Consider the following 14,839-nt stretch of genomic DNA (forward strand, 5'->3'; position numbering starts at 1 on the left):
ATACATCCACTCTCTTCCAGACTCCATTCCCATATAGGTTCATTATAGAACACTGAATAAAGCTCCCTGTGCAATACAGTAGGTTATTATTAGTTATTTTTATTTATTGTAGTATACTTCAAACTCGATTTACATTCAAGAAACCAATTCCTCTTGGCCATCCTGTGCTTAGTTGCTAAGTCACATCCAACTCTTTGCAACCCCACTAACTGTAGCCTGCCAGGTACCTCTGTCCTTGGAGATTCTCCAGGCAAGAATACTGGAGTGGGTTGCCATGCCCTTCTCCGGGGAATCTTCCCAACCCAGGGATCAAACCCAGGCCTCTCACATTGCAGGCAGATTCTTTACTGTCTGAGCCATCAGGGAAGCCCAAGAATACTGGAATGCGTAGCCTATCCCTTCCCCCGGGGATCTTCCCAACGCAGGAATTGAATAGGGTCTCGTGCATTGCAGGTGAATTCTTTACCAGCTGAGCTACTAGGGAAGCCCTGATCACCCTATATGTTCTATTAATTTCTGTTCTCTTAATACTTTAAGGTGAATTTAGTGATTCCTGTACCCAGCCTGATTCACATAGAAATCAACAGTCTATATAATCTTGAGAATAAATTATTTTTTAGGAGTCTCAGAGATGAAACATCACAATAGAAAGGTATTTTCCCCTTTATCTTGACACTCTTCATCAAGGTAAAAAACATTTTAGATCTTTCTAATCACATTATTCCTAATTCTTTCCACTTTATAATATTAAGTCCAAAAAGTCTGTATTATTTATTTTTCTATCATCACTAGGTCTATTCGCTAACCACTGAATTTTCTCCATTAGTCCTCTCACTTCATCTCTAAAACAGCATTGGATTTCCTGACTGATATTCAAGAATACCTGATTCTTGACATCAATCAAAGATGGAACTGGTTAAAACAAAGATGTAGCTACTCATCTTTACCTCATAATCCTCCCCTGCAAGGGTCAATTAATCAATCAGACAGCACATTTATCTGATTTCTAAAGCCAGAAGTTCAGAATAGTCCAGCTCATCACCATCTTTTTCTTCACAACAGCCCATAATCAAATCCTGATGCTGGATCCTTCACAAAAGCCTCTGCATTCAACTCTTCATTTTCAAGTTGACTTCTTAGATTGGACCCTGATCATTTCACAATTGGATCAAGGCCAACTTCTCTTCTCTGGCTTCCTCATGTCTATCATGTCCACATCCACTTCTATCTCATTCAAAAGTTGAAATTTTTAAAATTTTCTAGACATTCATTAAATGTACTAAACTTAGAGCTTTTAAATTCATCTTAAAATTATATTATTCTATTTATAAGTCGAGAAAATGTTCACATTTTCTTTCTTTTTCTTATAAAGAATTTTCAAATATGCTGAGATAATTCAAAGAATAAAAACAGTAATCACTTGTATTTTTACCTCTGAGTCAATAGCTGTTACAATTTTGCTATATTTGTGTATAAAAGGCATTTGAAAGTAAATTACAGACATCATGGCATTCCTCACTCAAGAATAAGGACACTGCCCTACATACCTCTAACACCATTATCACAGCTAAGAAAAGAATAGTTTCAAAATACCATCTAATATCCAGCCCATATTTAAACATCTTCAATTGTTCTTTAAATGTCTTTCAGAGCTGGGTGTTGATTTTTTTAAAAACCAAGGTGTGATTAAGGTTCATACATTAGATGTGCTGTTATCTCTCTAGTCTCTTTCTGGGGAAGTCAGTGTGTGTGTGTGTGTGTGTGTGTGTGTGTGTGTGTGTTTAATGATATGAATGTTTTAAAAGAAACCAACCAACAATTTATCAGTCTCTCTGATGTGATGGTTTTGGCTTGTTTCTTCACCTTCAGTATTCCCTATGAGCTGGAGGTTAGGTGTAAAGGCTCAATTAGATTCTGCTATATATTTCTGGCAAGAATCTTTTTAAGGTGTTGCTGTACATTTCATACTGTAGCCTATTAGGAGGCACATAACGTCATTTGTCCTGCTTTTAATGATTCTGAATTTTATCACTTGATCAAAGGGGCACCATGCTATTTTTAATTTGACATCAAGTCATTTATTTTGCCCTACACCTAAGGTTTAAAAGGCTTCATATCTGTGCCAACATTTGCCAGGAACTCTACTCTAGTTTACTTCTCTGGTCTCTTCTGATGCTCCTTCCTTACCTGTTTCTTACAGTGTTCTCTCTCCTCTATTTAATTTCTCCCCTCTTCTCTGTGAGCTTAGTTTCCTAACCAATCATCCAATTTTCCTCCACCATCCAAACAAGTCCCTAAATTCTATTCTGTGAAAGTCCCATGAATTCGAATATACTGATCACAGTTCATGTTGGACTTTCAACCTCAAATTTACTGCTTCATTTTTAGAATGCGCTACAGAAACAAGAGTATTTTTACCAAATTTTGCATTTGACCTCTAATGGTAATACATAAACATAGGTGCTTACTGATTATGACATTAAGTTCTCAGTAGGTATAATCTACATTGAATAAGAATCTTCCTACTGAGCAAAACATCAGTATTTATTTAAAATAAATAATAAATAAAATTTTAAGTACTCGTTAGGGTTTTCTGCCATTCATTTAAAATCCACCTATACCTCCCTCTGTAGCTGTATTTGCAAACAACCATAGCAAAAAAGCACAAATATTTCCAAACACCTTTGTAGGATACATCTTATATACTATTGACTATTTTTTCAGTAATTTTTTAATGCCTGGATCATCCTAATTGCACAAATTGAACAATCATAGGCATTCAACATTTCTCACCAATAGGAAAAAAATGTATTCTGAGACTATTTTGAAGCTGTGTGTTACTGACTACACATGCAAAATGAATTAAGCATTGAGATCACTGTCTGGATCATTTAGATCAGAAGTCAGAGAAATATTCAGATAAGGCAAAAATGTGTTCCAATGAGTCTGAATCATTTGGATAATTCCACCAACTATCCAATTCATGTGAATTGTATAACCCATCTTAGGCCTAAAAGTAAATAATTTGTTTATATTCTTTCCAGTGAGTAATTGTCTGCCTACAGTTACATGTATAAGAATAACAAAGTCTGTTGACATCTCATTTTCTTGCTTTTTACCATCTGTGTTCCAATTAGGAAACTAAGGAGAAAGACACTGGGCACAGAATTTTAAAAGGACCTGCTTTTTCCTCATGATCGACCTAAGCCGAAATGACTAAACAATGCACATGACATCAAATTCATCCTCCTCCTCCAAGGCTTTTCTGGGGCAAATTGTGGCATGCATGAGGTTTACTTCAGTCCCACTGCCCCTGTAAAAACTTGCCTTTAACACAATAATCCAGTCTTTACTTCTAAGCTAAATGTAACTTGATGATATTTCTTCCGCAAAAAGCATGTTTAAACCTGGTCTTCAACTGAGGAAGAAAAATCCCCCCCTTTCAGTAGGCATTTCAGGCATCTACAGGCAGACAGAGGTTGAGTGGGAGATTAAGCCTTCCCTGCCTGAGTGAAGTTACATGACATAAGCAATCACCTGCTCTATTTTTACGTTTGACTCTCTCAATAGGTAAGCATTTTCTAAGCTAGTATTTGTATAGTTCTGTAACATTTGCAGAGCATGTCACTTTGCCTAGCCTAATCTTGACCAAGCCGCATATTCTTATCTCCACTTTACAAATAAGGAAGCTGGTTCCTTGCCACCAAGTGCTGAGCCCATGGCTGTAACCAAGGTCTTATAACTTTACATGGCTCTTCTTTCCATTCTGGTTTACAAACCAATTTTGCTTCTTCCTCTAGGAGAAAAGGGTTTCCCTGGTAGCTCAGTGGTAAAGAAACCCTGCCAAGGCAGGAAACGCAGGTTCAATCCCTGGATCAGGAAGATCCCTTGGAGAAGAAAATGACAACTTACTTCAGTATTCTTGCCTGGGAAATCCCATGGACAGAGGAGCCTAGCAGGCTACAGTCCATGGGGTTGCAAAAGAGTCGGACACAATAGCAACTAAACAACTAGAAGAAAGGAGATGACCTAACCATAGACTTGCTCAGCACCTAAAAGTGATCTCCGGGTTTAAAAGCAAGAATGACTGATTCTATTACCAACATATATCACACACACAGACACACACAATTTTTTGAATATTCAGGTAACAGTAGATAAACAGATCTCACCTATTCTTCACACAGCGGGTTAAAACCATACTCGAGTGACAGAAGAACCACAGAACAAAGCTATGTCATTATCACATAATTCCAAAGCAGGAAGCACCAAGTAACTGTGGTGGAGGAACCAGTAATTTTCTGTTGCTTTTACTATGCACATTCCATGATGAGTTTTAAAGAAAAGTCAACTTCTTTCTCACTTAACGATATATAGACCTACAGTTACACATAAATACAATATTTAAAATACACTTCAAACAACTCATACACTGCTATTCTAGTTATATAGTTTTATAAGAAAATAAAAGATGACAAATTATTATTGTCTGATGGGTTCCAAACTTGACTATATCCACTAACCAGCAAACTATTGCAAAAAGGCATGAAAATTTTCAAACATCTCTGTAGAATATATCTCATGTACTGTATCTCATGCCTGACACATGCTTTACACACAGATCACTGTGACTGAAAGAATACCAACAGGCAATCATGGACATCTTGCAGCATTTCTGGAAGTTCAATACATACTATTATCTTACAGATACTTCCAAATATCTTACAATGCTTACAGTATCTTATATATCACAGGTTGGCAAACTCTTTCTGTAAAGGTCTTTGCAGACCATATTTTAGGCATTTCAGATCATATGACCTCACTAAAAGTATATAATCCTTCTGTCAGTAGCATGAAAGCAGACATAGACAGTATGTAAATGATGGATCTGGCTGTATCCAATAAATCTCTATTTATAGTAACAGGCCCACAGGTTGCCAATTCCTTCTACAAAAACCTCATTTCATCAAGGCTGTCTTTCCTATTAAATGAGACTATCTAGAACATATCACTAAAATGGGCTAGGCAGTGCTGCTCACCTGTGACCCAATGGTTTCCTGGAAGCACCGGCCCAACTGGGTCTTAGCAGCCACTGGATACACGTGAGGAATGACTTGCTGGTATGAGGAATGGACCGTCTGGGTCTTCTGGACAGGAAGGCCTTGGTAAGGGACTTGGGACTGGCCCGGTTGAGCTTCTTTAACCTTCTGACCTGTTGGGCCATCAACTCTTGAAACCTGATGTATCTGGACCGAGGCCTCAGGAGGGTGCTTCACATGGATATTGACTATGTTAGGAGGAAATTTCACTAAAACAGATCGGGAGGAAAACTTATCAGCTGTATATAATTAACATGCATGTCACAATGAAAGTAAATTTTCATGCTCATCAGCATGAAACTAAATTTTATACACACACGTATACTTAAGAACATATATATTATGCTGTTGTTTTGTTTAAGTCATGCCCAACTCTTTTGTAATCCCATGGACTGTAGCCCACCAGGTCCTCTGTCCATGGAATTCTCTAGGCAAGAATACTGGAGTGGGTAGCCATTCCCTTCTCCAGGAGATCTCCCCACTCCAGGAATCAAACCCATGTCTCCTGCATTGCAGGCAGATTCTCTTTACCACTAAGCCACCAGGAAAGACCGCATATATATTATACATAGGATAAATAAAAGATTTATAGTGTGGATCTAGTTTTGCTACACAGCCATTAAAACTCTTTAAGGGGACACTCAAAAATTAAACCTGAATTTATGTACTTTAAATAATAATACTACTTTTACAAAGCAAAATTTAAACCTCTCACAATAACAGATTCATGAAACATTTTTTTCAGAAGAGCCAAAAAACCATGAAATTTGTGCTACTTGTGGTCATACATTTTATCAAACAAAAGTAATTAAGACTCAAGAGTTAGATTATTTTCTAATTTCTCACAAAGTTTCCATCAGAGAGACTTTAGGATTTATAACACAATTTCACAAAATATAGTTCTCTTACCCTTAAACTTGGTGTGTACATACTTTTGTGCTTCTTTTGACACACACAAAATATTTAAGTGTGACATTTTATATCAGTATTTTCTTTACAGGTTTCACACAGGATTTTATCTTCTGATTCTAAGATTCGGGTTTTAAAGAATAAGAGCCAGTAACACTTCTCTGACCCCTTTTTTAAAAACTGTGCATGTGTGAGAGGTGCCAGATTGAAAAGAATGAATTAGTCATAGAATTTGAGCTCCAAGTGACCTAGTTTATCTTCCTCTACAGATGAATAAACTGAAGCCCAGGGAGGTTACGGATTGTTTAGAACTAAAACCAAGTGCTCTTTGACTACAAAATAGACTTGGTATTCAACAGTAGGTACCATGTGATCTACTAGATGATTAATGATCATAAGGGTCAGAACACCATCTTGTTCATCTTCCTCTTTCCCAGGTCCTGCCAGAAAAGCACCATGTACGTTTATTAGCTCTTGGTCCTGTGTCACCAGAGAAAGATGGGCTCCATTTTCTCATTTCCTAGATACCATTCTCTATGGCTGAGAAAGCACTGTCGCCATATAACTGGGCCCATATTCTGTTCCAATCTCAACCCCACAGGCACTTGGCTTCTGTATATATAGGTTTGGCATGTTAACAGAGTTCTGACGAATAGGCAAAATCAAAACAGTCTGCTTACCTTTTACTCCTTGCTGGCTGGTCATGGTCAGAGGCAAAGTATGTGTCGAGTGGACGACATGTGTTCCCAACGCCTTGCCTGGCTGCTGAGAATGCTGATACACTTTAGGCAGGCTGGCACCATGGACTGGGATCTGACAGAGCTTCCCTGTGAAATTTGGAGGGCACTGGCATTTGTCCCTCGAACTGCACTGGCCTCCATTCATACATGGAAGATGGCAAATTACTGTTAACGGGAAAGAGAAAATGTGAAGAGTTGGTTACTTTCTCAAAAGCTAAGTAACAATCAACCAATAGAACATCCCCAAAGCACAGCCATCATATTACCAATGACTTTAGAAATGGTAAACAAAGGAGAACCCACACTGGGACAAAAATACTTCCTTTTTTTTTTTTAACTATCTTTTTCTTTTCACCTTAAGTAAGTCATTTAGCTCTCCAATTGCTTGTGGTTGTTCATCCACAATGCTGGAAAGAATTCATGGGAAAATATATACATATATGTAAATATACATAGTTACTCAGGATATCTCTTACAGTCTGCACTTACTTTGTTTTCCTATTATTAGTTTATTTACTGTCTTTCTAGATTATAAACTCCTTGGGGGAAAGGAATGCCTGGTTTAATGAACTTTATATCCTCAGCAACTAAAATAATATCTGGCGCATCGTGGACATTAAATATTTCCTCCAAGAATAAACAAATGAGAGTGCTAAAAATAATATCTGTTGAGAATTTTCTCTACGTAAGGAACTGAACTAAGTGCTACCCAGAATAAGGGAGTAGAATAGTCTGAATCCTGCTTTACAGGAATTTGCAATCCCATTAGGATAACAAGATCACAGTGAAACCTAGAAATAGCAGAGTGATTAATAGTTGGGAATTTATTTAGAATACCAAAGGTAAAAGGATGTGTTTGGGTGAAGAATTTTATGTAGAGTTTTAAATTCTGCCTAAATTCAGCTTATGGCCAACCTCTTTACGACTAATGAATTCTTCCCATCAGCCTTTAAACTGATCAGATTTCCAGCAGCTTAAGAAATAAGCCTCTCAACTCCATTCTCTTTCATCTTCTACTCTGCTTCAATCCTCTCCTCCATGACCAAACTTTCCAAAAGAATTATCTGCTCACTTCTCTGCTCACTACTAGCTAGCCAGCACCAAGCTGTATTCCCTTCTTTGTGTGTGTTCCCTTTTCCCATACTTGTCCTACACTGAAACTCCTCTTACTCAGGTTACTAATGGTCTCTGCATTGCTAAATCCATTGGTTGGATTTCAATCTTCCCTTAGCTTCTGTGACATCTCACCCATCTAGTTTGCTCTTTCCTCTCTGTCCACTGTCTCTTACTATTCTTTGCAGACTCCACCCTTGCCTTATCCTTTAAGCACAGATGTGCTTCAAGATGTGGTCTTAAAATCTTCAGCTTCACTAACCCTACACATTCTGATTTCATCCTATCATATGATGATGTCACTCAAAACCATATTGCTGAGCCAAAGCTTTCTGCTGTGCTCCACACTGTCTACATCCTGTAGATCTTCTAGAGACATCTCAAACTTACAATGCCCCACGGGGAACAGGATCATCTTCCCCCTAACATCCACCATTCACTGAGGGACACTTAACACAAATCTGAGGGTTGCTCTATCCTCTCAAACCACTCCCAGTCCTCCAGGTCCTGCCTTCTAAACATCTATCAAATACGCCCACATCTTTCTCATGATAGAGATCCTGTTTTCTCTGAAACCTCATTTCCTACAATTCAGCTACATTGACTTCGATCCCTGAGTGGACAGGGCTTTCTCACTCCTCCTCATGTTTTATCTACCCTGCCTCCTTGGCCTGGAACACTCTTCCCATTTGCTTCCCAACACCCTCCCTGCTTGCCCCACCTAACTCGTACTCACCTTTTAGACTCTGCTTAAACCTCACTTCCTAGAAGCATTTCCAGTTGCCCCTCATCTAGGTTTGGGCCTCTCCTCTGTACCTCCATGGGCTCTCATTCACTGTTCATCATGCCCCTTGGCTTACTGCATTATAATCTTCTGACTTCGTTTCTGTATGTCCCATTCAACTAGAGCTCTGTGAGGTCAGGGACTTCAATGTTCTACCTCTAACATGTAGCTCAGTTTTTAGAAAAAATGCTGCAGCTCAAAAAAATCACTAGATGAAAGAATGAACAGATTTATGCCTACTACTTGGTCAAATACCATTCTAGGTACTATAGAAGAAAGTAAAAGCTAACTGGAGCTGTTACGTAATACATGATAACTAAAAATACACATCAACAAATAAGTAACACTGGAAAATATAAAATACAAATTCTGTGGAACTTCAGAGAAAAGTCATTTCTGGGAAGTCAAAATAGACTTCAGGAGAGCTCACTTGAAATAAGTCTTTGAAGCTGGGGATTCAGAAAAACAGAAAGGACTGTATCCCAGGAGGATGGTGTGTGAAAAGGCCAGAGGTAGGCAAATTTGGAAGATAAAGAGAAAGCCTGTGTTGTTGAAATCCCAGATTCCTTGGGGAGAGGGGTCAGGTGATAAACTGGGAGATGTAGACTTAACTCAGAGAATGGTTAAAGGTCTGATAAAGAGTTTGGATTTTATACTGTAATTAATAAATTATTTTGGAAACTTCAGGAGAGAATTTTCCAGGAAGATTACTCTTGTGATGGCATGTGGCATTAGCTGGAAAGGAGAGTGACCAAGTAGAGGAGTCAGATAGGAGAATATTAAAATAACTGAAAGACAACTTGAAAAACCCATGGATAGAATCATGGCAAAAAGAACAGATAGAAACATGAAGTAATATTATGACAGATAGGCAATCAGTAAGGCATGGTGATGGAACACAGGAAGTAAACAGAAGGCGAAGGAAGAGGTAAGACACTGAAGGAAAAAGGAAAGAACTGGAAAAAAATAACCAAGGTGACTGTCAAGAACTATGTCCAGGGTCTGACTATGGGGCAGATAAAGTCAAAACTGCCCATGCAAGATAAGGTCTGGAATACGCTTCCTCAAGTGTCTAATCTACACTGAGGTGCTGAATAAGAAGAGTCAAAGCTGACTCTGAGGTTGAATCAAAGACTTCATAATTCCCGGTTCAATTCTAAATTGAACTTCTACTAAACAACAGCTTGTTGCTGGATGAGTTCAATGTGCATGCCTAGCCAAGATTTTCAGTCAGTTCAGTTAAGTTGCTCAGTCGTATCCAACTCTTCACGACCTCATGAACTGCAGCACGCCAGGCTTCCCTGTCCTCCTGGAGCCTACTCAAACTCATGTCCATCGCGTCAGTGATGTCATCCAACCATCTCATCCTCTGTCGTCCCTTTCTCCTCCCGCCTTCAATCTTTCTCAGCATCAAGGTCTTTTCCAATGAGTCAGTTCTTCGCATCAGGTGGCCAAAGTATTGGAATTTCAGCTTCAGCATCAGTCCTTCCAATGAATATTCCAGACTGATTTCCTTTAGGATGGACAGGTTGGATCTCCTTGCAGTCCAAGGGACTCTCAAAAGTCTTCTCCAACACCACAGTTCAAAAGCATCAATTTTTTTCGCACTCAGCTTTCTTTATAGTCCAATTCTCATATAGTCCAACTCTCATCCATACATGACTAATGGAAAAACCATAGCTTTGAATAGACGGACCTGTGTTGGTAAAGTAATGTCTCTGTTTTTTAATATGCTGTCTAGGTTGGTCATAGCTTTTCTTCCAAGGAGCAAGCGTCTCAAATAATTTATCACTGGAATACAAGCACACTTTATTTTGTATGGTCAATCCTTGGGTCAGGAAGATCCCCTGGAGGAGAGCATGGCAACCCATTCCAATATTCTCACCTGGAGAATCCATGGACAGAGAAGCCTGGCAGACTACAGTCCATGGGGTCACAAAGAGTGGGACATGACTGAAGTGACTTAGCACAATATGCATGAATTTCAGTTAATAGTTTAATTAAATAATACCAGTCTTCCAAAAACATGGTCTGAACTTCATTTGCCACAGTATTAACTAGGTAACTTCACTGCTATCTCCTTGGTCCACAAATCACTACATAAATAACAGATGTGTATCATGGTCAATAACCAATCACATCATTCCCTTCAGAGTCCATTGGCAACTGATCCTGGCATATCTGTTCTTCAGTTCATACGTCCCCTCCCTCTTGAACCTCTCTCATACACAGACAGCAAAGCAGGTAGTTGAGTTGCCTCATCACTTCACAAGGACAAACTCACATGACATTTTACAGAAGTGTATAATCAAAATGGCCAAAAAAAAAAAAAAAAATAGGCACAGCAAAGAAACATAAAGTGGTAACACTGGAAATGAAACTGGAAAGTGGTTGTGATGTAGGATAAAGATGGTCCCAAGGAAATGACATTAAAGGAACTCAGATATTCCACAACTTCGAAAGCACAAAAGTGAGTTGTTAAAACCCAATTCAAACTTAGAAAGGTTCACTAACAGGTTCACTAAGGCAAAGAAAAGATACTCCACATCATACAGTATATGAGAAGAAAGTGAAAATATTCAGGATACTCTTAAGTTCTACTCAAAGAAATAAAACACTTTAATTCTCAGTGTTTCTAACACTTTAAATCATAGGGCACTTTGTAAATATTGCCTCTACTGTTTTTCCCCTTTCCCTATATATACATCACCTACAGTAAAAGAATTTTAATGTTTTGACAAAAAAAAAAAAAATTAAGGTGATGGAAATAGTAATTTTCCTATTGATTATTAAGGTTGTTTTGCACAGTTACAGCTTCCATGGTCATTTTTATGGTGCTGCACCACCGTGCAAAGAGGTCTACCTATCACCTTTACTAAAATACCATCTTTATTTTTTTTTTAACAAAGCTGATGTTTATTTCTAGTATCAATAGTAGATTTTGAAATCTAAAATTAATTTAATTAGCTTTGTTTAAATCTATTTTTAAACCTTTGCGATAGCTTCCACACAAATATTTTTAAAACAGTACTAGTAGATACAGCAATAATCCCAAAATAGAACTCCAATAACCCTGTGTCTCTCTGGTCATAAAGGAAACCACTTTTGCTGACTGATTCCAACCAGTAACTGGCCACTATTTATAACCATTTAAGAATGAGAAATAAAATACCTATTCTCCCATTCCAGCATTTTCACAAAAATCTAAATTACAATCTAAAGTTCTTTGCCTCAATTCACTCACTGTGCATTGAGTCCTTTGTGGCAGGCTGATCTTTTTAAAGCAAAATAGTCTTTTATGTCAAAGAAAACAAATTTAAAATCACCCTACAAAAGTTAAGGATTTGACTATGAATAGTTTCTTTCTGTTTCAAAAGTTTGTGCCACTCTCAAAACATTGCCTGGTGATATATAGTCTGAGGTGCCAGTGTTCTATAAAACGTTCTCAACACATGAAGAGGAAAAAGAGTAAGTTATCTTTAAGGCTGCCTTGAGAAGCCTGTGGTATGCTAGTTGTGAGTCTAGTTATGGCACATATATTTTAGAACACAAAACTGGAAGGTGTAATATAGAATGCTGGCTGAGAAATTTCATAACCTTGTCAGCTCGACATCTTGTTGGCCATCACCGTAATTCACTTCATTGCATCATACAGTCACCTGAGACCTACCACAAATAACAAGAGGTACCTGTGCCTTCAGCCTGTTATTCCAAAGAGTGTGATTTCATGACAACCACTCCAAGCATCTCATGGTACGACTATAAAAGGTCACTATAAGCAAAAGGATCCAGGCTGGAAGAAAAAGTTGGAGGGTTTAAATATGCCCAGCGTTTCGGTACATTCCCCCATTCACAGTGGTCTATAAGACAACTTGCAGGCCTCAACAAACTGGGCTGAGAGGATAATATTCACAGTCTACGCCACAAATTGGAACTTAGTTTAAATGAATAGGTACTGATCTGTATACAAATATGGGCAAACCGAACTTTCTACACATTGGGGCTATAAAAAGCTAGACTCTCATTCTTCCCTGTTATCTTAGCTGACTATAAAAATATTTCAGCTGCTTGTCCCCAAAAGGCGCTCTAAGAATGTACTTGACTTTCCTAAGGCAACTCCCAGCAAAACCCTGGCCCCTCCACCCACCCCCTCACTTTGCGTGCCAGCAGGCCGTTTCCAGTTATTGTGGCTAAGGCAGAACAGAGCAAACAAACTCCCATCTGAAGGAAAACCTACATCTGTCATTTTGTAGAAGAGACACACACATGATTTTGATTTGAAGAGCTACTTCCACTTTCCCACTTGTCTCTCATTAGGAGAATAATGTTCCCTTAAAGGCTTTCAACGTTTTGGTTGCTGTCCCTTGCAAGGTGAAAAGAAAAGTAATAATATTTTTAGAAAGTTCGAGTTATCACTTTATCTCTCCCCTAAATATACCTACCTTGCTCTCTTTTAAAGGGTACCCACAGATTCTATTCATCCAGAAAGTAGGTTAATAATGTAGCCATTTAAAGCTTTCAGATAACAAATATGTCAGATAATAAACACTGCAGCAAACCATTGCTCATTTTTTAAAATTTATTTTTAATTGGAGGATAATTGCTTTACAATGTTATGTTGGTTTCTGCCATACAACAATGTGAATCAGTCCCTCCCTCTTGAACCTCCCACCCTTCTAGGCTGTCACAAAGCACCAGGTTGAGCTCCCTTTCCACTATCTGTCCATTTAACATATGGTAATGTATATGTTTCTGTGCTACTCTCTCAATTGCCCCGCTTATCCACAAGACTGTTCTCTATGTCTGTGTCACTATTCCTGCCCTGCAAATAAAACCATTGCTTATTTTAAGAACCTATCCCTCTTCTTAAAAATCTGCATGCTTCCCATTTAATTCAGTATGCATCACCCCACCTCCTACCCCCACTGCATCAAAAAATAAAATAAAACAATTGAAGCTGAAAGCCAAGATGGAGAGGTCACATCTCTCTGGAGCTAGGACAGAGGAGCTGTCCTACACATGAGCCAAGAAAGGAAGTACAGAGATTAGTAGGCATTTACTAAAATCCTAGTTTGAGGGTTTTTGTTTTTGTTTTGAATGGAGAGATTTACCATTGCTGTGTTCCAAAATTGCTTAAGAGTCTATTCTTGATTATCTGTCTGATAACTTAAACAGAGTCCCAGATGGAAACAACAAAACATCTGTGATCCAGATTGTCTGGAACAACCTGTCCAAGGAGGTGACATTGCACCTAAACCTGAAAGGAGAAGAATCTAGTGATGTGAACATTGGCAGAAGGGTGTTTGCAGAAGAAGAAATAACAGGAGGTAAGATCTTAAGGTGAGACAAGGTTTAGAAAGGCCCAGAAACTGAAAGGAGGCAGATGTGGTGGGAATATCAAAGGAACAGAGAAAGTGAGAAAAGCTGGCTAGAGAGACAGAGCAGGGGCAGACTCTTCTTTCTTTCCACAAGGGTATTTGCTGTTGTTGTTCAGTTGCTCAGTTGTGTCTGACTCTTAGCGACCCCATGGACTGCAACATGCCAGGCTTCCCTGTCCTTCACCATCTCCCAGGTTTTGCTCAAACTCATGTTCATTGAGTCAGTGATGCCATCCAACCATCTCAGCCTCTGTCATCTCTTTCTCCTCCTGCCTTTAATCTTTCCCAGCATCAGGGTCTTTTCTAATTAGTCAGCGCTTTGTATCAGGTGGCCAAAGTATTGGAGCTTGAGCTTCAGCTTCAGCAACAGCCCTTCCAATGAATATTCAGGATTGATTTCCTTTACAATTGACTGGTTTGATCTCCTTGCAGTCCAAGGGACTCTCAAGAGTCTTCTCCAACAACACAGTTCAAAAGCATCAATTCCTTGGCGCTCAACTTTCTTTATAGTCAACACTCACATCTATACGTGACTACTGGAAAAACCATAGCTTTGATGATACGGACCTTTGTCGGTAAAGTAACGTCTCTGCTTTTTAATATGCTGTTTAGGTTTGTCAGAGCTTTCTTCCAAGGAGCAAACGTTTTTTAATTTCATGGCTGCGGTCACCATCTGCAGCAATTTTGGAGCCCAAGAAACTATAGGGCCGCCTATAAAGCCTTCCCAGTAGTAAAAAATCCACCTGCAATTCAGGAGCCGCAGGAGACATGGGTTCAATCCCTGGGTCGGAAAGATCCCCTGGAGGAAGGCATGGC

General features: G+C 38.8%; 1 protein-coding gene across 37 annotated transcripts in view; it reads right to left on the minus strand.

Annotated features, from left to right (window-relative positions):
- Positions 1–14,839, minus strand: part of LTBP1 (latent transforming growth factor beta binding protein 1) — a 453,402-nt gene that overhangs the window by 219,946 nt on the left and 218,617 nt on the right. For all 37 annotated transcript variants that reach the window (XM_081590239.1, XM_081590236.1, XM_081590238.1 and 34 more), the window contains 2 exons: positions 6,689–6,913; positions 5,040–5,308 (listed from right to left, as the gene is read on the minus strand). In XM_081590239.1, coding sequence (XP_081446365.1) covers positions 5,040–5,308; positions 6,689–6,913 — 494 coding nt within the window. The remainder of the gene's footprint in view (positions 1–5,039; positions 5,309–6,688; positions 6,914–14,839) is intronic.

The sequence above is a fragment of the Giraffa tippelskirchi genome, chromosome 4 (genome assembly GCF_054371585.1).
Source record: "Giraffa tippelskirchi isolate mGirTip1 chromosome 4, T2T-mGirTip1v1.2.pri, whole genome shotgun sequence".
Taxonomy (NCBI): domain Eukaryota; kingdom Metazoa; phylum Chordata; class Mammalia; order Artiodactyla; family Giraffidae; genus Giraffa; species Giraffa tippelskirchi.